Here is a 24,383-nt window from a genome sequence, read left to right as displayed (position 1 = left end):
AAATTAATCTAATAAAAAGTTTTTTTTAAAAAAAAAGACATTTCCTTTATTATAAATAGAATAAATAAACAGATAGAGAATATAGAGAAAAATAAAGCATAGAAAGTTGTATGTATGTACAAAGTTTTCTAGTGTTATAAATTATTTGTTTAAACAACATAATTTAATTTTATCATATGTAAATTTTAATTTACGTGTTATTTGAAATTTCTTTATTCAATTTTCTATTTTAAAAAATCATTTTGGTGAAAAAAATAACTATAAAATTTATATAATTTTAAATAATTCTTTGAACCTGTTGCAAAATTAACAAATCATTTTGATTTGAAATATTATAAAATTTGCTAATTTTATCTCTCAAAAACTCTTCATCATAGTACACTTAATAGAAACTTTCATTTTTTTTCTTCAATTTTCGTCTCGTATCCTTTATCCATTTCTATTTACATATCTGTCGAATATGAAATTTACATTTTCATCTTCATCTTCATCAGATATAAGTATATTTGTACTTGTATTTGTTCAAAAATTAATTAATTTTTTTAAAAGATATAAAAAATAATAATTTTTAATATAAAATAACAATTATGAATTACATTTATTAAGTTTAATTTGAAATAAATTTAAAATAAAATAAAAATTACATAAATATCAAATAAGTTTTTTTAAAAAAATAAATTAAATTTTTAAAAATTTAAATTACTAATTTATTTCCCATCATTATAGTCGAGGTGTTAATTTACTAGATTTTAATTAAACTATATATTTAAAAAAAAATTATTCAACTAATTTTTTTTAAAAATAAATATGCACATAACTACAATAAATGCAATTGTTTGCAAGTCTGCGGTTAAATTCTTGAATTTTCTTCGATATGTTCGATGCCGTTTTATAAAAACGAGGACGTCACATTTAATTTTTTTTTTTGCACGTGGGAGCTGGAAGCGAGCATGTGAGAGAAAATCCTGACGCATTCCTTTTGGCAAGTTGCTAGAGAAAAAGACAGACAACTTCATTTTCGACAGTAGACACTGTAATTATAAACTCATTTTTAGTCACGTTGTTTATATGGATTTTCGTGTTTTTTTTTTGTTCGTCCTGGAGTATCTACCGCCGACAGCAGTGACTAATCTCCTCGCTACGTTGGAGGTACCTCAAAGGGTGGGATAACTGGCCCCAAGATTTAACGCGACTGCATACACAAGGCAGGATTCGAACCCCTATGGACGGAACTTTCTTATCACACATATAGACTGTGGCCCAGACCTTTTACAATTTTTTAATACCAATAATATTTTATTATATAAAAATAAATATTTTAAAAAGTTTTCTCTTAAATAAGTCTACTCAAATGCGAGACCATTCAGGATTTTTTTTTCTTTTAAAATTAATAGTTGTAATTAAATATATCAATTAAATGCAATTTATGTAAGGATCCGTCATGGTGACTATTTCTCCTCGCTACGTTAGAGGCACCTCAAAGGGTGGGATAGCTGGCCCTAAGATTTAACGCAACTGCATACACAAGGTAGGATTCGAACCCCTGACCTTGCTTAAGCGTGGATCAACCCCTACCACTGAATCACACGCTTGGAATTTGACACAACACACAACTAATCACACATATACATATATTAAATAGTATAATACAATATATAGACATATATAGCACACAGGTGGCCCAACATGCCACAAATATATATATTTCAACTAATTACAAAAAAAAATTTCCCTAAGGATAATCTATAGAATATAAATATCTCAAACTCCCGTCACTAGGTGGCCTCCATCTTAAACATATCAGTTCAAAAGGGATTATGGTCCTAAATGTGATTTAATAAAATAATATGACTCATGTGAAATATAATTATGAGCCTAAATGTTATTTAATAAAATAAAGAGACCTATTGGTTAGTATGGGAAGTTATTGTTTGTAAACTTAAAAAACTGACGGTAACCAACTTGATGGAAGTTGGCAAAAGAAAGGAAATAGTACTTTGAAAAAACACTCACTATTAACCATCAAGAAAGAACGTGAGAATAGAAAGAGAAGGAAAGAGACAGATTTGAAAAGAAGAATGAAGTAAGTCTCTCTTACTATTATAAATATATGTGAGAATCATAGGTTATGAAATTCTTATAGTATGCGGTAGTTTTCTTGAATCATGAATGATATATGAAGGCTATAACTTACATGTGGTATCAGAGTTTTAGGTTGTTGAATTTATGATTCTCCATGAATGATGTTTTCCCAATTTGTATGAATCATAATTCTTTTTTCTTTTTTTTTTAAAAAATTAAGATGTCAATGTTAAAATTTTATGGTAATTCAATTATAATGAAAATTTTATTAGAATTTATGGATGTCATCACGGGACCGTTATCTTTTCTACTACATACGGATTTATTTCAATCTGAAATAATAAAAGCTTTAAATTGATATAAAGAATGGAATACCCCTTGAATTTGAAATGCTTTTCTCATAACAGAGAGATTTCGGATTTGAAATGAAAAAAATATTAAATTGAAAACAAATGGTGAATGCTTTTCCAGTTTTCCTATCACGACATTTTTAATTTGAAATTAGGGGTGAGCAACGGGTGGGTTTGGTCGGGTTCGGGTGAAAAATGTCCAACTCGTTGTAAACCGACTTTGAAAAAATGTGACCCATATCCGATCGACTGAGCTTTCGATTTGAGGCGGTTCGGGTTGAAACGGATTCGGATTTAAGCGGGTGGGTATAATCGGGTTTGAATTTTTTTGTATACCAATTTATCTTAACGAAGATGAAGCTTAAAACGATAAAAAATATTTTTAAAATAGTGTATAAAAATAGAATGAAGGTGACAATAGATGGTGTAAATAGATTCGTAGTTGAAACATTTACAAACTAAAGAAGCAAAAATAAAAGATAACAAAATTCATAGTTGTTACATGGAAAAGAAATATAAAGTTAGATTACAAAACCATAAGAAATCACAGTCACACAAAATGTACTCAAAATGAAGATAAGAAGATGGAAAAGAAAGACAAAGAAAGAAGCAAAAAGATAACTCTAAAAATGGACTAGTGTGTTGAGAAGTTGAATGAGGAAGGAGAAGACAAAATAAATATCTAAGTTATGAGAAAAAGGAAAAAAATAAGTTACAAATTGATGGCTATATTATACTTGAAATAAAGACTTTTAAATTTGGACCATTGTTGTTTAGTTATACAAAAATAATAAAAATTTAAACTTATCTCATTTTCGGTTGGGTTCGGTTTTTAGCGGGTTTAAAAATTCAAAACCGAACCCGCCCAATATAACCCGTATAAAATAAAATTTTAACCCGATTTACCCATAAGACCCGCCCGAACCCACCCAAAAACAATATTTTTTTTCGGGTTTTTCGGGTTCGGTTCGGGTGTCAGTTTAATGCTCACCCCTATTTGAAATTATAGCTTATATGTATGGAATGTCGAAATTATTTTTAGAATTGCAATTTACATTTATAATTTGGGCATGATTGAAAATTTAAAAGTCTGTGATTGTATTTTATATCTAATTCAATTTTTAATTGAAAGTTATAACTATATTTTGAATGGCTGCATTAAACCCTTATGAAACAACGTATTTTATAATTGAAAGTAATTTTTAATTGTCATGATTTATTTTGAAATTAAATGTACGACATATTTGTAATTACCAAAGTAGTCAAATCTTTATATCTTATTTAATTTCAAATTAGTGATAATTTTATTTCAATTACCCATAGCACAGATTCTAAATTATGAATGATTGGTTTATGGGTTAATTAAAGTTTATTATTATAAGGCATTTATGGATCACCTAAAGATTGATTAGTTATTTTTATAATTAATGGATATGACTGTTGATAGTGAGTATGCATTATTAGCTTTATTTACATATTCAAAGATAATAAGTATTTCTAATTAATGCATATATCTTATCAAATAATGTTAATATTATTAGCATTATTATGTTTTGTGTATTAATGTATCACCCAAAGGAGAACATTAGTATGCATAGAATGTTTGTTTGTTGTTTGAATTTGTATCGTATGTTTAATTTATGACTCAAAGTAATAATGTTAAGCATGTGTTAATTGCAGTATCTATTCCTGTATCTTTGCATTTTCATGCTATGTCTGTTCCAGTCTTTAATGAGTTGAATTTCTCTGATTGGAACAAACAAGTCCAATTTCACTTAGGTGTGTTGGATCTTGATTTAGTTATTCAAGTTGAAAAACTTGTTGTTATTACTGATGCTACTAGCAATGAAGAAAAAACCCATTATAAGGTTTGGGAAAAATCAAACAGACTTAGCCTAATGTTTATACGAATGAGCATAACAAATAACATTAAGTTTGTTCTTCCTAAAATTGAAATTGCAAAAGAATTTATGAAATTTGTGGAAGAGTGCTCCCAAACTGCTGATAAGTCTCTTTTTGGGACATTAATGAGTATCTTAAGCATCATGAAGTTTGCTGGTTCTCGTATTATGCATGAACATGTTATTGAGATGACAAATATTGCAACAAGACTTAAGTCTCTTGGAATGGCAGTGGATGAAAATTTCCTCGTGCAGTTCATTTTGAACTCATTACCATCTGAGTATGGTCCTTTCCAAATAAACTATAATACCATGAAAGACAAATGGAATGTGCATGAATTGTACAATATGTTAGTTCAGGAGGAAACCAGACTTAAAAAGGGACAAACAAATCTCTCAAAGCATGTAAAATCTAAAAAATAAGTCATTTTATTGACACACACAATCATTCCTTCCATTTGGTACCAAAAAGGTGATAAGTAATTTCATTGATCAGATAAGAAGTGACTATTTAGTGAAAAACATTTATTGCTCACAATTAATGCACTAATGGACACCTCTTCTTGAAAAAGAAAGAAGATGGAGATAGACAAAGTAAGCTTGTGAGAGATGCTCAAAGATTTGTAACGGTCATTTTTCATGAAACACATATATAAAGGAGCTTGAAGAATTAGAAAGAAAAGATAATAAAATTTGTAAAAATTCATATTCATTTTTTTTTATAAAAAAGTGTTGTACTTAAATTAGTTGTATCACTTCTTAATAGTAAGACAAAACAAGTGTTTTTTCAGCTTTAACTTTGTGTTATTATTTTGACTTTGAAGGGGTTTGACTGTAAAATAATACTTGGTTGTTGAAACCTAAAGAGACTTCATTGTTAAAAGAATATTTGGTTGTTGAAGTTTGGAGAGACTTTGTTGTTCAAAGAATAGTTGGGTAGTCAATGGCTTGAAGATGCAAGTTAAAGAATATTTAGGTTAAGTCAGAAGTGACTTGTGAAATAATATTTGTATTTTTTCAAAAGACAGTGCAACTTGATTAAATTGATTAAGAACTGGAGGATGTAGTTTCGATGATTGAGACGAATTAATATAAAAATATTGTGTTACTTTTCTCTTGACTTTTCATTTGTACTCGTAAGGTCCTTGATACTACTTTACTATTTTGAAAAAGTGTTGAGTTTTTGATTAATACTATTCAACCTCACCTTTCCAGTGTCTTTCATTTCTCCACAAGAAGGATTTTCAATATTAGGCTCTCAGAACACCATAACACATTTTCACACAAAGAAATATTTCAACTTTCAAAAATAACACGCTCTCCTCTAGTTTTAAGTTCACAACAAGATTCAACAACATGCATCATGCACATCACAACACATTTTAGCTCAACACAACATCTTAACTTATTTAACACAATTTATACAACATTGGGAATATTATCCAGTTCAACTTTAAACAATTTAACATACTTCGTTTTCAACTTTGTACATCATGATTCATTAGTCATAGAAAAATTATACAACATAGCTTCATAATAGTTCAACTTATCATCTCAACATATTAGTTAAAAGCACTAAGCATAAAAAGTCATGAAATAGGGTTCTCAATAAGCGAGGGCATTATTGTTGGACGAGTTGAGCTCTCTAAAGCTTCTCATTAGATGACATCATTCTTGCTCAACGAAGGTAACATTCTATGGTTTTTCTCACTAAGAGTGGGCTTTTAGCTAGTTGGGTGGCTAAACACCTCTAAAGCTCGTCATTGGGCAGCCAAAAGCTCATTAAGCGAACATGACCCCATGTGGTTCCTCCGTTGAGCGAGAATAGGGTTTTCACCCAAGGAGATTCAACTTCTTTCTTAAAAACCAATATCACTCACCATAAACATGAAACTTTCAATTGAACATATATTCGCCTCATACATCTCAAAATCAAATGAAAATCCACATGTATCCACCATCCAACATGGGTCAAAAGAAATCACCACCTTCATAACAAACACCTAATACATAAATTCAGTTTCAACACAATTCAATTTAGATTACCACAAAAGGGTAAGACAATGATAAATTCAACATCCACAACTTAGATATAAAGAAATTATAAGTTTCTTACTTCAAATGCTCCTAGAAACAAGGAATATAGGAAGAAAACTTGAGAAATCCCAAACTCTTGTTCAACAATTCCTCCCTCGAATTCTCATTTCCTTGGCTTCAAATTTCCACTCAGCTAGCACAACACTGCTTTAGGGGAAGGATTGAGACGCTCCTATGAAGTTAGAAGAAGACAAATATAACAATCTGCCATATTTCCTATACTTAATGACTCTATTATAAGCATTAGAAACACAAATAATCAACTTACTTAAGGATATCCTCATGCATCTAATAAACCCTTGACAGTTTCTATAAACATACATATTTACATCTACTAACAATGGGATACATACATGTATATATAATTGTACAATAATGCATATGATCAAAATATCCCTAAGTGTTGGTCAAGCACAACTATATAATGTACTACACAACAATAACACCAAAATATAGAATACTCCATCATCCACTTGATAGTCATCTCAGTACAGTTCCTCTCGCCTTTCCCCACTCTGCTTCCATACCATGTATGATTATTGCAGTCCAAACCATATGAAAATATGCAAGGATAAGTTAGAGTTAAAAGAAAATAACACATACAACAAAATAAATATAAGCAACACTATTCATCATCACATCTCGTATTTACTATCATCAACTACTTTAACAACATTCCGCAATATCCACACAAACGACTCATCATATAGCAACCAAAAGGTCAACACAGGCAACACACATCATTTCGTAACTCAACACATTAACATATTTCATTATAGATCAATATAGCATAAGAACAATGCAATTTAAGCAACTCATTATATGCACAACATAACAACTATATGTGTTCTTACACATTTCTAACTAGGAGAACTCCTACAACACAAGTGAACAATCTTAGTGACTTGACCTACCGAACCATCAACATGGGGTGATCTTTTTGGCTTGCTAGATCAAAAGTAAATTGGATATAGATTCACGACACCACAACTTGGTTTCTCGAATGTTGTCATTTAAACAAGAAAGTTTGGTATTATTGTTAGGGTAGAACAACTAGATACATGCCTATCACAATATTAGCTAGTTTAACTAAGTCTCTTATGAGATTTGTTCACCAACTACCCTCCAAATACTATTCCTTTCTGATACTCAGTAGGAACTAAGTTCCTAACTTCGTACTTTACCCAATCGGTCAATTTATACACATATGGTTCGACCTGGCTCTCATACAGTACAAACTAAGTTCCTAGAGGAGACTCAACTATTATCTTCAAGGGTCAACATTCTATTAAGGTTTTCAACAAAATTGGACTCTGGAAACACTACGACCCAGTATCCATGCAATGAGATATGCAACTTTAAAATAACCTCCCCTCTAGTCCTAGATTGATCAACATAGTTCAACAACACCATGCCTAAATGCCTAAAGCATTCTTTGCATTCACCATCTTAATAATACAACAACATCATGTAAATTTATCACATCTACACAACCAACACACATCTTATATCTTCAACACAGCTACATAGTATACATCGTACAATTTAACTCCACTTTCATCCAGCATTGTATACACTTAACCATCATTTTCATATATTAACATGAATAACATGGGCAACAATTTTATCTTAACACATGTAATAAATCTATCTACTCTATTCATGTCCATCAATTGATATACAATAAATTAACTTAATTCCCAATCACACAACATATAGTCAATCAACTCCAAAATATGAAGTGAACTAGTTCTTAAAGCGCCCTTGGGTTTTCTTTGAGCAACGGAAACTAGCTCTAAGCGCCCAAAATTTGCTTAGAGTGAGCCCAAGTAGAGAACACCCTTTAGAGTTTTGATTTGGCCGATTCAAGTGAGCCAACCCTCACTATAAGTGAACATAATTCGCTCAAAACGAGCCAATTCAAAAAACGTACTTGACTTGATCATACCTACTCTATATGAGCGATCACATTGACACTTTGAGTGAGAAAACCTGGAAAACATGCTTAATTCTCTAGAACAAGGACAATCACCATGATATCCAACTCCAAAACTTTAGATTAATACATGGAACTTAAAAATCAACCATATGTAACATCAAATTTCATATATATGCAATATTCTCAACTCATTTCCAACCAAAAATAAAATATGCAACCATCACAATATTAAGATTATCGACTTTTGCTCAACTCATTTAAAAGAACATCAAAACCCCAATTTCAACATGCAACCCACTCCAAAGTCAATCCAAACAACTTCAAATCTCAAATATTCTAACAACATTTAGCTCATAATCCAACTAGCAACTCAATAACTCCATCAAACAATAATTTTAGCTTCCCTTACCTTGAAATGAAGTGAAACTAGAGAAGGACTTTGAGCTACTCCAAGGTAGAAGAAGAGAAAGGAAGACAAGCTTCACACTCTTCAACAAGAAAAAGACTCAACTTCAAGGATGTGAACCAACACTCTGCAACAAATCTTAGTGGTCCAAGGAGCCTAGAAGAAGAAGAAATTAGAACTTAGTGATTCTCTCTCTAGGGTTCTCTCTAATATTTTTGAAAAACGAAACGTATGAAGCTCAATTATAAACAGAGACCTTATATGCTCCTTATCTCAAGGTTAAACTAGACCTCTACCTAGAGAAACCTTCAACTAACATAAAACTCACGAGAAATTGGTTAACTCAAGAGTTTCTCAACAATAAAAAACTTATTAACCATAACAACATATAATTTAAAAACAATAATAATTCTACAAGACTCACAATGCTACAATATTTCCAACCAAAAACAACACATGCAACCATCAAAGTATCAAGATTATCCACTTTTACACAATGCATTCAAGATAACATCAAAACTCTAATTTCAAAATGCAACCCATTCCGAAGTCAATCCACACTATTGCAAATCTCAAAGATTCTAACAACATTCAACTCATAATCCAATTAAAAACTCAACAACTCCATCAAACAAGAATTTCATAAGAACTTATTTGGCTTTAGAGCTTATCTCCCTAAAAAGCTCTCTAAAACTCTAAAAAATAAACTTATGTTGTTCAAGTTCTTAGAAAACTTTCTTCATTTTTGGTCAACTTTGATCTCAATACAAAACACCTTTGAACAACTAAACTCTTAAGAATTTTAAAATTTTTAGAGTTCTAAAAACACCAAAAACATCATATCAACACAAAACATCATATGACATGCAGTATTTAAAAAGCACACAACTCAAAACACATTATTACAATATTTATCTTCTCTAATATATTTAATTTTTTTTTGTAAAAGTATATTAATATTATCATATATATATAAATGTATTTATTTAGTAATAATAAAATATATCATTTGATATATGAATGAAAATTATGATATATACAATTTAAATAGGTTAAACAGGTTAACTACTGTGCAATTTTAAAACATTATATATATGTAGTGTGTGTGTGTCTCTCTCTCCCTCTCCCCCCCCCCTCTCTCTCTCTATATATATATATATATAACATACTATAAATTATTAGATTTTTAATGAGAGTTAAATTGTACAATTATAATACTTAAGAGACTAAAATTGCTCAATTAGTTGAAGACTAAAATATCACAATTGCAATACTTAAGGGATAAAAATACAATTAAGTCTAATTTAAAATATAATTAAAAATAATGATGATTATTATAAAGATTAAATATGTCTTTAGTATCTCAAATATAAGATAAATTTATTTTTTGTCCCTCAAATTTAAAAATATTATTTTTAGTCCATGTAATGTTTAAAAATATTATTTTAGTCCCTCAGATCACCAATAATATACTAGAAAATGACAAATTGAAACAATTATATAACATCAATCGAGTTTAATGTGATGTTTTCACTAACAAGGATATAACCAATGTAACGATTTAATGAGATGGTTTTATTTTTATAATTTTTATAATAAAATTTTATTCTTATTTTTTAACTTCTCATTTATTTCAATTTATATCTATCATATTTTAAATTAATTTTTAATATTTTAAAAGTAGATTATCAATAATTAAAAAGAATCTTGTGTCAGAATATAAATTAGTTATCATAAATTTAAAATATAATTTATTTGTTTAAAATATATATTTATACAAATTTTAAATATAATATAATTTATATGATTAGATATACTATTTATTTTTTATATATAACTTATTATAAATTTTGGATATATATAACAAACATTTAACCTTTATAAAATATACTAATTTATTTTAAAAATTTATATTATTATATAATTATTTATCATAATTATAAAACATAACTTATATATTTTACATTATTTATTTATTAACTTTTTTCTAGATGATTTATTAATTCAGAAGTATTTAAGAGACAGGTTAGTTGTTAACAATATTTTATAGAGAAAAGAAACTGATTTTTGAAAGGGGGTAAAGTAAAATTGCATGGAGGAGGGGGGAAAAACAGAAAGCAGATGAGGCGAAAAAGGGGAGGAAAAGACGAAAAAGGCTACGGTAGAGTCTCGTTTGTAATTTAAAACCATCGTTCCTATTCATCCTACAATTTCGTGGTTGCGTGCCATCTTATGGAGCTTTATGGTTCGTCGCCGCCACCCCCAAACATCTCAACAATCCTCCCTCCTCCGATTTCGCCGCTCCTAATATCTCCCGATTTCCGCCGCCAACCCTAATTCCCTTTCCGGCAACCATGTTCCCGTGGCGGAACATTGCCAAATCGGCGGAGGCCGCGTTCTCGCGCTTGGCCCTCAAGAGGGTTTGCAAGTTCTTCCTCAAGAAGAAATTGGGCCAGTTCATCCTCGGCGACATCGACCTCGACCAGCTCGATGTTCAGCTCTCCCAGGGCACTATTCAGCTCACCGATCTGGCTCTCAACGTCGACTTCATCAACGCCAAGGTAATACTAATCTTCGCTTTTTTTCTTTTTCTTTTTTTCTTCTTCTCAATTTTGTTCCCTGTTTGGAAATTCGCATGACAAGGCACTGCTGCTGTTGATATTAGTGGATAGAGTGAGATGTTATATCTGTTTCTTCTTCATATTTGTCGAAGGTTGATGATTCTTTGACATGAGTTGCCGATGTGAATAAATGAAATGAAAGTATACACTTGTGTAAGGTTAGGATATGTAGTCTCATGGTCTTGGTAACTTCTAATTTTGGTCAGATAGGTGAAATTGAATGGTCAAGTTTGGTTCTGCCAATCTCTGTTTATTTTTTTGGTTGTTAAATAGCAGTTTAGGTAGGTGAGTTGGTTCCTGGAGCTACTAGGGTCAGGGCAGGCCTCACAGTTCAAAGAACGCCTTTTTGCCAATCTCTTGCGATAATATAGTGCCGTGACTTGATATGCTCCTTACACACACGCATCACCTCTCATAAGGACCAAGTTTGTCAAATGATGCTTGTTATAAGAAAAATGTGAATTCTTAATGTAGGGTTGTAAGTTTTATCACGAACTAAATTCTTAAGATTATTTTGCTTTGGTTAAAAATTGCCCAGAGTATTTATTTTATTTACTTTTTCATTAGCTTATTGCTTTCCTTTGCTTATGTTTAACAGTTTCTCAAGAAATCATCCTTAATGGTTAAAGAAGGTTCAATTGGCTACCTGTTGATTAAAATGCCTTGGAGTGGTAAAGGTTGTGAGGTTGAAGTGAATGGGCTTGAACTAGTTGTTTCTCCGTGTACCAGTAAAATCTCTAATGGTGAAGATGAGACTTGTGGCTTGGACAATAGCGATAGTCATCCCCACAAATACAACTCAATTAGGACTGAGCATGAAACAGGAGATGATGGTGTGAAGTCGACTTCAATGGATGTTCATGAAGGTGTGAAAACTATTGCAAAGATGATAAAGTGGTTGCTCACAAGCTTCCATGTTAAAGTAACAAATGCAATTGTCGCGTTTGATCCATCCTTAGATAACGAAGAAAATAAAACACATTCTCGTCATACCTTAGTTCTTCAGATTTCTGAAATACAATGTGGTACTAGTCTGTCTGAGGATGCTGATTCAAATGTTGATGTCCTTGGAATAAGCTGTTTAACAAGCTTTGTAAAGTTTAATGGAGCAGTTATTGAGATTCTCAAAATAGATAATGAATCAGGAGCAGGATGTGGTGAACCTGTTTTGGGGTCAAATATAACAACTTGTCCAGTCATGACTGGGAACCAAGGTGGAATTAATGGCAATATAAAACTAAGTATTCCTTGGAAGAATGGTTCTTTGGACGTTTGCAAGGTGGATGCTGATGTTTGTGTTGGTCCCATGGTGTTAAGATTTCAACCTAGCACAATTAAATGGTTATTGCAGTCATGGGAAACTCTCAAGAGTCTGAACAAGAATGGAAAACATTGCACAAATGACAGCTCAATAGGATGTACACAATTGAATTCTACATCAACGTGTCATTCATCAACTTCAGTTTCTATTACCAATGCTACCAGTAAAATGATAACTTCTAATGGTAGTTTGCCAGCTGATTACACTTCTTTGAACCAACCTGAAAGCCTTGATGAAGATTTACTTCATGTGGCTCATCTTATATCAGATTGGGTGCCGTTGTCTACTCACATAAATCATAAGGACAGAATTCAAGAACTTGATTTTGGGGCAAGGTAGGTCCTTCTTTTTACCCTTTTAAATGTTCTCATAGTTACGGGAGCATGTAGTAGAAAAAAATTGCAGTCGGCAGTCCCTCTGGAGACCATGACTGAGAATTCTGAATATCTTATCAAGTTTGAGTGTTTGACTAATTAACTTCCCCTGACAATCTCATAATTAAAATTTTCCCTTTTACTCCATGTTATTGAATGGTAAAAATTCCTATTCTACTTCCAAATTGATCATTTTGTCATCAATTGATCCTCCAATCCCAAAGAGAAAAAGAAACTCTACAGTTTGAAATTTTGAAATTTTTCTAGCATTCAAATATCTGTACTGGTTGCATGAGTTACAAACGAGTCTAAAAACTTTGAAATGTTTGTATAATCTGTGATCACTGTGTTGCCAATTAATCTTTATGATTATTCTCAGGTAATTTCACTAATTTGTGCATGTTGTGCAATTTTACTTAATGTTTGCAATGTAACCATATATCACTTGATAGCTAAATTTTAGCATTTTATGTCTTTCCTACATTTATTGACTCTGCTGCTGTTGATAACCAATTATGGGGATTCCTGCAGTGTGGACCAGTTTTTTGAATGTTTTGATGGAATGAGAAATTCTCAATCAGCTTTAGGGGGCAGTGGAATGTGGAATTGGACATATTCAGTTTTTAGTGCTATTACTGCTGCTTCTACCCTTGCTTCTGGATCTTTGCATATTCCACCTGGTACTTGACTTCTCAAATTATTACTTGTAGTTGTTGTTATGGAAACTTTATATCCTCAATGTGTTTGCACTTTGCTTTTTCATTATTTTCTGCATCTGGCTTAAACTTTTTATATACAGTTTACTCTTGCATATTATTGCATCTTTTTGCGGGTGTTACTGTTAACAGGCAAATATACAAGAGACTACTGTTTCTAATGTTTATGCTGAACAAATAAGGATGCAAAAATATACTGTTTCCTTTTGATTGTTTGTTACTAAATACTAACTTTTTTTTACTGATATTAATAAACAGAACAGCAACATATGGAAACCAATCTCAGGGCAACTTTTGCCGGAATATCTGTTGTTTTGTCCTTCTGTGATGATGAACAGAATCATTATTCTGAACCTGAAATTGGTCAGAAGGTTGGATTACAAATTGATTATCTTGGTGTAGAGTGCAATGACATTGTTATTGCTTTGCAGGTAATTTTGCTTCCATGCTTTCTCCCCGAACCCCCCTTGGATTTTCTTTACCCATGTCTCCATGCTTGCTTTGGGAGACCTATCTACCTTTATCTGCTCTCTGCTACTTGTTTTTGAATAAAATCTTTCACTCTAACCTTAATTGCATTGTAATTTCAATAGATATGCCCTCAAGGTATGACTCTTGATGGAAATGTGAAGCATGTAGAAGTTGCTAATTTCTTGAACATTGGAATTGATGCTAAAAATCAAAGTGCTTTGGTTCAACACCTACAAGCTAAGGTTCTTGATGCTATCCCTTCGGCTACCTCTGACAATGTAGATTCACATTCATTAATTGGGTCAGTTGCAACAGATTCCTTGTTTGGAAATGATGATTTCTTGTTGAAAGTTACATTGTTTAGAACTTCTGGTGTCACAAGTTGCAAATTTTCAACACAATCTAGTCCATCAGATGGTTGTCTGACAGGGATGACATCATTCTCACTGAATTTGCCCCCCTTTATTTTCTGGGTAATCTTTTCTTTAATAAATGTGCTCATGAATCTGCTAAAGGAAGTTGAAAGTTCACTTAAAATGCTTAATAAAGAAAAGGAAATTCTGTCTGAAGCTTCAGATAACAAGTATGGATCACCTCAAAGTGATTTGAATGAAGGTTCTAGTCCCTGTGTGACATCTTTCTCCACAGCAGAATGTTTGCATTGTGATATATCACTTTCTAATGCAAGAGTAATACTGTGTTTTCCTTTTGGAATGGATGAGGTTCATGCAAATTCATTTTCCTGGGAACAGTTCATTGCTCTTGATTTTACTTCATCATCACCTTTGAACAAGGGTTGCAGTCCAGATTATAGTCAAACATCAACTGCAAGTTCGAAGAAAAGATTTCCTTTGGTAGCTGCTCAATCTCTTCAATTGTGTTTCTGTGATCTTGATGTCTACTTGATCACATCAAGTAATGAGAATGGTCAAATGATTTCGTATGATATGCAGAATGAGAAATTTTCTGCTAGCTGCTTCTTTTCTATTTTTCATAGGAGGGGCTGTTTCTCTGTTGTTCGTGTTGTTTGGCAGGGGGGTCAAGTGACTGGTCCTTGGATTGCTAAGAAAGCCAGGTTATTTGCTAATTCAGAGCAAGCTAGGGGCAAAGACGATATTAGAGGAAGTGGGTATGAGTTTGCGTCTGCATCAATGGTGAAAGATCTGGAAGATTGGAAATCTCAAACTCAACAAGAGATGATTCTAAGCTCATCATTTCTCATGCATGTCCATCTATCTCAAGTTGTGATTAATATGATTGATTCTCAATATAAAGGCTTACATCACCTTTTACATCAGATACTGAATGCATTGACATGTGTAACTTCTAAGGAAGCCAATGTTGAGAAGGAATCTACTGTCTCACAATCATCAATATTTTTGGAATGTGATTCTGTAGAAATTCTTATTAACAGGGATACATCTGAGAGTATCAAAAGTTCAGTGATCAAGAGTGAACTTCCTGGAGTGTGGCATCAATTCAGGCTGAAAGTTCAGAAGTTTGAGATGCTGTCTGTCACTAATACTGGTGGTCTTAAGGCTGCGAGTTTCTTCCGAATAAGTCATGGTGAAGGCAAGTTGTGGGGGATTGTCACTGGAGTTCCTGATCACGAGTTTCTTCTAATTACTTGTAGCAACTCCTCTGTGAAGCGAGGTGATGGAGGAGGTTCCAATGCATTATCATTCAAATGTGCTGGTTCTGATATCATGTATCTTTCTGACCCAGAGATTTCCCATAATATTACATCTATAACTGTCAGTTGTGGTACAGTTATTGCTGTAGGTGGTCGGTTGGATTGGATTGATGCAATATCATCATTTTTCCGTATGCCTGCTTCTAATACTAAAGATGAATGTGATACTGGTATTTCAAAGAAAGAACAGAATCTCTCTTACATGACTTCTTTTGTTCTCAGCTTGATTGATATTGCTTTGAGTTATGAGCCTTATATGAAGAATCTTGTAGTTCCCAGTGAACATGATTCAGAGTCTGGCTTTTCTTCTATAAAAGAAGATAAGAGTGAACAATGTGTTTCCTGTTTGTTGGCTGCATCCAGCTTAACTCTTTCAAATTCATCTTCGGAAGAAGCAGTTGAAAGTGTTTTCCATATCAGAGTGCATGACCTGGGGCTTCTGCTTCATTTAATGTCAGAACTGAATTCTCTCTCTGGCATTTATAGTGTTGATCATCTTCAAGAGACTGGTTATGTTAAAGTTGCTCAGGAGGCTTTTATGGAGGCTATTCTGAAAACAAACTGTGCTAGTGGTCTACTTTGGGAACTGGAATTGTCTAAATCTCACCTTTATGTGGAAACATGCTATGATACAACTGCTGCTCTGATTCTTCTGGCCGCACAACTTCAGCAATTATTTGCGCCTGATGTTGAGGAATCTCTTGTGCATTTGCAGAATAGGTGGGAGAATGTTCAACAGGCACAGCAAATTAATGAACTTAAAAATGAAAGTAAGAATCTCAGTTGTGATTCGATGTCTGCAATTTCTGAACAGTGCTCCCCTCAAGCATTTTTGATGGATGGATCTCGTGTAGCTGGCTTAATGGATGGAATATGTGAAGATGCATTTCAAGTAAATAACAATAGTACCAGCCAATCTTCTTTTGAATCAGGATTTTGCATGCCACTTGATGGAAGCTTAATTGAGGTTGGTCAGATGAATTTGGATGAGCCTGAAGTTCTCTCTCATGAATTAACTTTGACTGAGGGTAGTCACACTTCATTTCTGCAAGAGGGTTGCTTCCCAGAGATTATAGAAAGCTATTGTTTGTCTGACTTGCGCCCTCTGTCAGAGCTATCTTTAGGTAGACATTCTGATGAGCTTTCTAGACACAAACTGAGGAATGTGGAACATAGGGAGATTGAAAGAGGAAGCGGTGGATGGTATGGAGGCACCTCTTTAAAAGTATTAGAAAACCACATTTCGGAGGAAAGCAAGCAAGCTGGACCAATAAATGCTGTAGATCATCATGGTAGCATGCGTCCATTTGATGATAGTTCGTCACACGGTGAGACTTGTGGACGTCTAATTCTTAAGAAAATTGATATAAGGTGGAAAATGTATGGGGGTTCTGACTGGCCTGACTCAGAGAAAAATGGACGGCATTCTGAGCGAGACACATCTGTTTGCTTGGAACTTGCATTGTCTGGGATGAAATTTCAGTATGATATATTTCCAGTTGGTGGACTACGTGTATCTAAGATGTCTGTGTCTGTTCAAGATTTTTATCTGTACGACAGAAGCCAAGATGCACCTTGGATACTGGTAATTTTGAAAGTTTAATTGTTTATATATACGACTTCACATCAAAAGTTCTAGGTTTTGATATTTCTACTTTTGAATTGGAAGGTACTTGGATATTATCACTCAAAAGGTCATCCTAGGGAATCTTATTCAAAAGCATTTAAATTGGACTTGGAGGCAGTGAGACCAGATCCTCTTACTCCTCTTGAGGAGTACAGGTAATGTGTTATAATAACATTCTAACTGTTTTTGTAGATCATGGAATAATCTATTCCTTTGTAAACCTCATCATTAGTCTTGACTTGTGACTGAAAATAGGCTGACTGGTTTGAGAATTGCTTCAACTTTCTTCAAGTAGTTAGAGACTTATAGCTATCTATTTGTGTTATTACAATTTTCATTTTATAGATATTAGATATCCTAAATCTTGTGTTTCTTTGCAACTGAAGTGCAGTTGATGACAACATTCCCTAAATTTTAAATAAATATATAGGAAAAAGTAAGTATGAAGCACCTCATACATTAAGTGTTTTTTTTCTCCTTTTCAGGTTAAATATTGCTTTTTTACCTATGCTGTTACATCTACATCAATTCCAGCTCGATTTTCTTGTTAATTTCTTTGGGAGAAAAAACACATCTAAGGAACAGTTTCCTAATAGTTGGCAAGATTTGGAGGGTTCAAAATCATTGCCTGAGAAGACTCAGAAGAGTAAAGATCTCGCTTTTCATTCAATTGCACAAGAGGCATTGCTTCCTTACTTCCAGGCAAGTGGTTTTCTATAATGATTAAATTTATAATTTCTTGTTTTGCTATATTTTTGGACCATACAGTGTTCTGTATTGCACCATGAAGTATGTAAAGAAATATGGAAATTCCAATTATTATTCCATTTAATCCGGTTTCTGCAGATTGGTGAAGAAATGTTGTATTCAATTGAGCTGTTGCTCCCATCTATATTGTCATTGTGTTTTGGCTAGAGTCAAGCACATATGATCAAATCCTCGTCTTAAACTCTATTCATGTTAATTTGATAAGATTTTCTGTAGCTGGTCATATTGATGTATTCATATATTAATTTTGGTTTCAGAAGCTTGATATATGGCCTATTCTTGTGCGTGTGGATTACAGTCCAAATCATGTAGATCTAGCAGCATTAAGACATGGAAAGTATGTAGAACTTGTAAATCTTGTCCCTTGGAAGGTAAATTTTCCTCTTTAATTCTTGATTTATTTTCTTTCTTATTTTTTATTTAGATAAAAACCGAGTCCACCTTCCATGGACCCTGCATGGTGGGAGTTTTATGGCCTCAGGTTGTCCTCTTTTACTTTTAGATCTTATTATAGTTTTCTAATTACCCATATTATCACTTGATGGGCTCAGTGTTCTAAACTGTATATTAGTGGGGTGAGTACAAGTGACAAATAGGTGTTGTTTTTATAAGAATGTAACTGGAAACTCTGTTTCCTTATTTTTTTTCCACATTTTTTAAATAGATCATTTTTATTTGAACTGTGCTTGATGTGTATGTCTACTCAGATATAAGGATTTTATATGCTGTCGCAACACCACTCCTGGTTGTATACTCTGAAATTCATATACTGAAAATTTTGACCATTTTTAATTGCAGTAATTAATTTGAAAATAAATTATTTGGTGCTAAAAGTGAAACTTAAATATTAAATAATTCCTTGGGATATGTTAATTGGAATTCTATGTTGAGATGTTTGTGTGTTGGCCCAGGGGGTTGAGCTTAACCTGAAACATGTTCATGCTTCTGGCATCTATGGTTGGGCCAGTGTTTGTGAAACTGCTGTAGGGGAATGGTTGGAAGATATATCTCATAAGCAGGTATGCTAACTGGGATTATGTTGCATGGAAATGTCAGGATTACTTTTTTGTTCTCATCATTTATAATTTTCAATATGTAGATTCATAAAATACTGCGGGGGCTTCCCACTGTACGGTCATTGATTGCAGTTGGGGCTGGTGCTGCTAAGCTGGTTTCATCGCCAGTGGAGAGCTACAAGAAGGAGCGGAGAGTTCTCAAGGGTGTGCAGAGAGGTAGGTTGGATTGATAGGTATTTCTTAGCTAGTTTTACCTGGATAATTAGTTTTATGAATGAGATAATAAAAAATAACAGCAATAACAGCAGAACTTTATCAAAATATTTATGTGAGATATCTGTTGGTAATGATAAACATTTCTGAAACCAAATCATAAGTGTTAGCTGTTGTAGTTGGAGAGCCCAAAGTCTTTTGTAAACCCCACTGCAGAATCCCATACTTCCAATGTGGGGCACCAATCTCATATATTGCAATTGAATCCTAACACCCCATCACGTGCTGCTGTCCCGGTGCCCATGTGAGCTGCTTGTGTACCAGCCTTATTTGACTATATCCTGAGTGAACACTGCAATGCTCTGCAAAGCTCAATTGCAACTGAGAGACATGGTGTAGAGCTCTGATACCAATTGATAATAACCTTGGGAGAACCATGCCGCAAAAGCTAGCCAAAGTAGTTAGAGAACCTTGGGCCTTATAATCCCCATACTAGAATTACTATTCAATGTTGGACTCAAGACCCATACCTTGCAATTTTATCCTAATTTGATTTGATATTTTTAGCAATCACTTTATTTCTTGATGAAACTGTTATCTTCATTTGTCTACGACAACTTCTATCATTGAATTTAATATGAACATTACTTCTTATAGTGTCAGCTACATGGAGTGAATGATATAGCTGGATGAAACACTGTATCCTGGTTTCCATTAGTTTTGAATAATGATTGATGCATATCCCTAGTCTTGGAATTAGGGATTAGTTGATTCTTTGGAATTTGTTATTTAACTATGGCTAATGGCTAATTTACGTATTTATTATATTTTAAGTTACATTATAAGATTGTGGTAGACATTCTTAAATTGCAATAGGATTTGCTGATTGCTTGGGTTGTATCAGAAACAGCTTTTGCTTTACAATTTAAGGAGTTTAAAGTTCAGCTTTTGATTAATAAGATAATAAGAAGCTACCCATTAACCACTCTTTGCACATTGTCAACTAGTTGATTAGTTGTTACTGACTATAAGTATTTTTACTAAAAACCCCTTTTTTCTTGATTAATAATCCACAAAATTTACTCGTTTTTATTTTATTTTTAAAATCTTGCTTTGGGGTTGCAAGGGATGTTAGGCCCTTTAGTGGCTAGTGAAGAGTTTTTTCACGTGTAAAATAGTGGTGTCTAGCTGCCACTTGTGACAACTCGGATACAAATTCTGTTGTGTTATTCCTTTTGTTGGCACTTCTGAAGCTTCCATAACTCAATATTATGAAAAACTACCATTTGAATTTGTCTGTTTTATTTTCTTGACTGCTAAATTCTTATGTTAATTTGCCCACTCTTGATCAGTTTTTCATTGTAATGTTCTAAAATCATTGTAGGTACAATTGCATTTCTTCGAAGCATTTCTCTTGAGGCTGTTGGACTTGGAGTTCATCTAGCTGCTGGAGCCCATGACATTCTGCTCCAAGCAGAATATATTCTTGCAAGCCTACCTTCTCCAGTTCCTCTGCCTGTAAAAGACAAATCAAAAACAGGTGTTCGATCTAATCAACCTAAAGATGCCCAAGAAGGAATTCAACAGGTGAAGTGTCAAACATATTGAGAATGATATGTAGCTTTATGTTGACTTCTTAAATGCATGCTTGACATGAAAGGGCTGAAAAAAAACAAGGCTTCCATAAATAAATACAACATAGGAGTAATCTGGAGTTGCATGTAACACACAAATACTTATGTGCATTAATAAATTTATGAGAAACTCAAGTCCCATTATAATATAATATAAAAATGCTATGTAAGTTGAAAATACTTGTCATAATTTTAGTACACTAACTACTATAAAATTTGTACTAAATTTATTTGTATAACTATAAATATCATTTGATTTGTTGAAACCATTTGGATAAGTTGTTTGCATCACATAATGTATGTTTAAATTTAATTACTCATTCCGTTGGACACAAGGAATTGGGGAACATGGGCGGATGCTTGGATAATAACAGAAGTTCATTGTGTTTTGTAATTTTTTCCTTGATTTTGTTAAGGTTATTTTTCTTGATTATACAGGCTGTGGAGAGTCTCAGTGATGGCCTGGGAAAATCTGCTGCTGTGTTGGTTCAGAACCCCTTGAAAAAATTCCAGCGTGGTTCAGGTGCAGGACCTGCCTTGGCTTCTGCTGTCCGAGCAGTTCCTGCTGCTGCCATTGCTCCTGCTTCGGCTTGTGCAAGTGCTGTACACTATGCTCTTCTTGGATTCAGAAACAGGTCTGTGATAAAGCTGACTTGATTTTAAATGATTATTCTGTGGACAATTTCTTGTTTCAGTAACTCCTTGCATTTTCTGCAATTGCAGCCTTGATCCCGAACGTAAAAAGGAGTCCATGGAGAAATATTGTCCAACAAAACCCTGGGAAGAAGGCTGATTAATGGTGCCATTAGTGGCATACTCTAATGTCTTCTTACTAAAATGACGCCATAATTTCAACATTAAATATTTTCTTAACCCCATGCAGATTAATGAGATTGACTAGTTGATACTCTCGCTTCCCTGATCAAGCAGATTCAGAAGAGCTTTTTTCAATTTGCCGGGCAGTCTCCTGTTTATCATGTGAGTTGGGTCTCCTTTGCTAGTAGAAGATAAGAAAAAATGTACTTTATCAATTGAAGTTAAGTATATAAAAAGAATCTTTGGCTTGTTAATTTTGAGTTTCGTAGCTAGATATGATAGGTGCTATCAAACTAACATTTCATTTTTCTATTATTCTCATCATGTATCAACTTTAGTTAAATGTGTGCGATACCTTTTGGCAATAACCATTGATTCCTGAACGTTGTTTTGGAAATATTACTTGGGTAATAAAATCATCTGAGGATCTGTGACTTGTCTGTCTTATGCTGTAAATTGAGTTCTTATTTATTCTTGAAGTGTAATTTGTCTCATTTCCCACTTCTGAATATGTGCATTGGCTGCAGATGTACAGTAACAGAACCAGTCAGCTGATTCTTTTCTATCGGAGATTCAGAGTAATTGTATATACTGTAAATATGGATGGTGCTTGTTAATCATATTCTTATTCAAACGGATGTCATTGTAGGTATGATGACCCCATTGGTTTAGTTAGATGTACATAATAATATAATATCATTCTTTGAAAACCTTGATATTTATGTATATTGCCTTTATTTGTTGTAAATAGTGTATCGTGTTTAATACTCAGCAGTGTCTAATATTTTAATTTTACTTTGTGGTTAGTACCAGAACTGTTGATAATGCAGTCTCTCCATGATGTAGTAACTATATGTTGCCAATGATTGCCAGCAATTTTTTCCCCATGTAATAACAATAATGAAGTACTTATTTGTTGCTAATCGCTGATTAGTGTAAAATAATCGAGTTTTTAACTTTATGCTGAATAGGTACTATTTATATCAGATTTCTATTACTTGTTGGCTCTCGACCATACTAGAAAGCCTCATTTGAATTTTGGTTTTACAACGAAAATCATGATTTGCTAGTAATGCGTTTACTGAATAGATGTGCTTTGTTGAACTTATTCTGTTTGGAAGTGTGGTATTAGTAATAGTAAGGCAAGTTTCTGATTATTTTTAATGCAAGATGCGGATTTGGCTTTTTTGAAAGTAAACAATTGGGAGGATAAAATTTTCCTTTTTAATAAATTTTTTTAATGTTTTATTTATTTTATAAACAGTATATATATAGATATATATATATATTTATTTAAAATTACAAGTAAAACTGTCAGTCTTTTTTTTTTTTCTTCTTAAAATGATGCAATGTATCACTTCGAATTGAGACTCAAATGATGAATTGTGTACTTGAAAGTGGATGGATTAATGTCCTAAAAAGCAATAACCTTGTCTTGCAATTTCAAATGCCAAAATTGAATGAGAAATTCTAACATTAAGCGGTTTGCTAAGTAGTATATCGGTGAGATATCATTTTAAAGTAGTGTGTCGTGGTACATGGATGGATGTACCATCAATTACCATTTACCAATATCGGTAGAAATATTGAGAATTATAATTTAGTGGTGTTATAAATGAATTTACGTATTTGTCTGTGTTTCGTCCCAATAAAGATATTGGGTGTGTCTGTTTTTTGTAGAACATAAAGCATGATGGATGAGTTGTGGGCCGTGTTGAGGCGAAAGTGAACACCATCATAACAGTCAAAGGGAGGTCGGGCACTCTTGGGAAGAAGACCTATAGGGAAGTTGTTGATAGCCTTTGAGTTGGGTTTTTTGTTGTTGGGTTCCGCTGGTCGTGTCATTGACCGTTTCCCATAGAAAGTTCCACATAAGCAGAAGGAGCAGTATACATCATTGAATAAATAGTTCGTACTGAGTGGAAGAAAATTACAAGGTATGACCAGCTCTATCAAAATTTAAGTGTTAAGTGAAAGGGGCATTAATGGTCAATTAAGCACTGGTTCTGCACAACACAAAGCAGCCCTGAGTTCAACCTTTTCTTGTCCAGAGCAGTTGATTGAAATCACCCTTTTGTTTTGCGTTGACCACCTTATGCAAAATGTGTGTTGTATGACTTCCCTTTTTTCCCAAATTGCATGGCTAACACTTAAATTGAAGGGCTAAAGTCAGATCAATCGATCCTTGAAAAAAAGATCCGATTCATTTGATAAAAACAGCCTCCCAATCTCTAACAGTTACGTTTTCGATCTATTTTAATTTTGTTAGGGTTTTTTTCGTAATTGTATTCTTCATATTTTGTATAAAAAAAGAGAGTAGAAACTTATATAAAAAATT

At 33.0% G+C, this 24,383-nt stretch overlaps 2 protein-coding genes across 5 annotated transcripts; both read left to right on the top strand.

Annotated features, from left to right (window-relative positions):
- The first annotated feature begins 4,072 nt into the window (after window positions 1-4,072).
- Window positions 4,073-4,756, top strand: LOC145956421 (uncharacterized). The gene has a single exon (XM_083072018.1). The coding sequence runs from the start codon at window positions 4,073-4,075 to the stop codon at window positions 4,754-4,756; it is 684 nt and encodes a 227-aa protein (XP_082928144.1).
- A 6,135-nt stretch (window positions 4,757-10,891) lies between these two features.
- LOC109795097 (autophagy 2) lies at window positions 10,892-24,328 on the top strand. 4 transcript variants are annotated; one of them, XM_020354524.3, is made up of 15 exons: window positions 10,906-11,336; window positions 11,995-13,052; window positions 13,623-13,771; window positions 14,066-14,238; window positions 14,401-17,556; window positions 17,641-17,753; window positions 18,084-18,300; window positions 18,624-18,737; window positions 19,278-19,385; window positions 19,466-19,598; window positions 20,980-21,182; window positions 21,668-21,864; window positions 21,953-22,028; window positions 22,113-22,207; window positions 22,573-22,816. In XM_020354524.3, exons 1-13 carry the CDS (start codon window positions 11,130-11,132, stop codon window positions 22,020-22,022), a joined length of 5,898 nt encoding a protein of 1,965 aa, XP_020210113.1. In that variant the 5' UTR covers window positions 10,906-11,129; the 3' UTR covers window positions 22,023-22,028; window positions 22,113-22,207; window positions 22,573-22,816. The 4 variants fall into 4 exon arrangements, with proteins under 4 accessions (XP_082927258.1, XP_020210113.1, XP_082927256.1 ...); XM_083071130.1 differs by adding an exon at window positions 23,726-24,328 and having other exon boundaries at window positions 10,907-11,336; window positions 21,953-22,207; window positions 22,573-22,694; XM_083071131.1 differs by adding an exon at window positions 23,700-24,328 and having other exon boundaries at window positions 10,907-11,336; window positions 21,953-22,207; window positions 22,573-22,694.
- The last annotated feature ends 55 nt before the right edge of the window (window positions 24,329-24,383 follow it).

Source organism: Cajanus cajan, chromosome 3 (assembly GCF_000230855.2).
Source record: "Cajanus cajan strain Asha chromosome 3, NIPB_CcT2T_4, whole genome shotgun sequence".
Taxonomy (NCBI): domain Eukaryota; kingdom Viridiplantae; phylum Streptophyta; class Magnoliopsida; order Fabales; family Fabaceae; genus Cajanus; species Cajanus cajan.
Note: the sequence above shows the minus strand (reverse complement) of the source record. Positions and strands in the feature narration are given on the sequence as shown.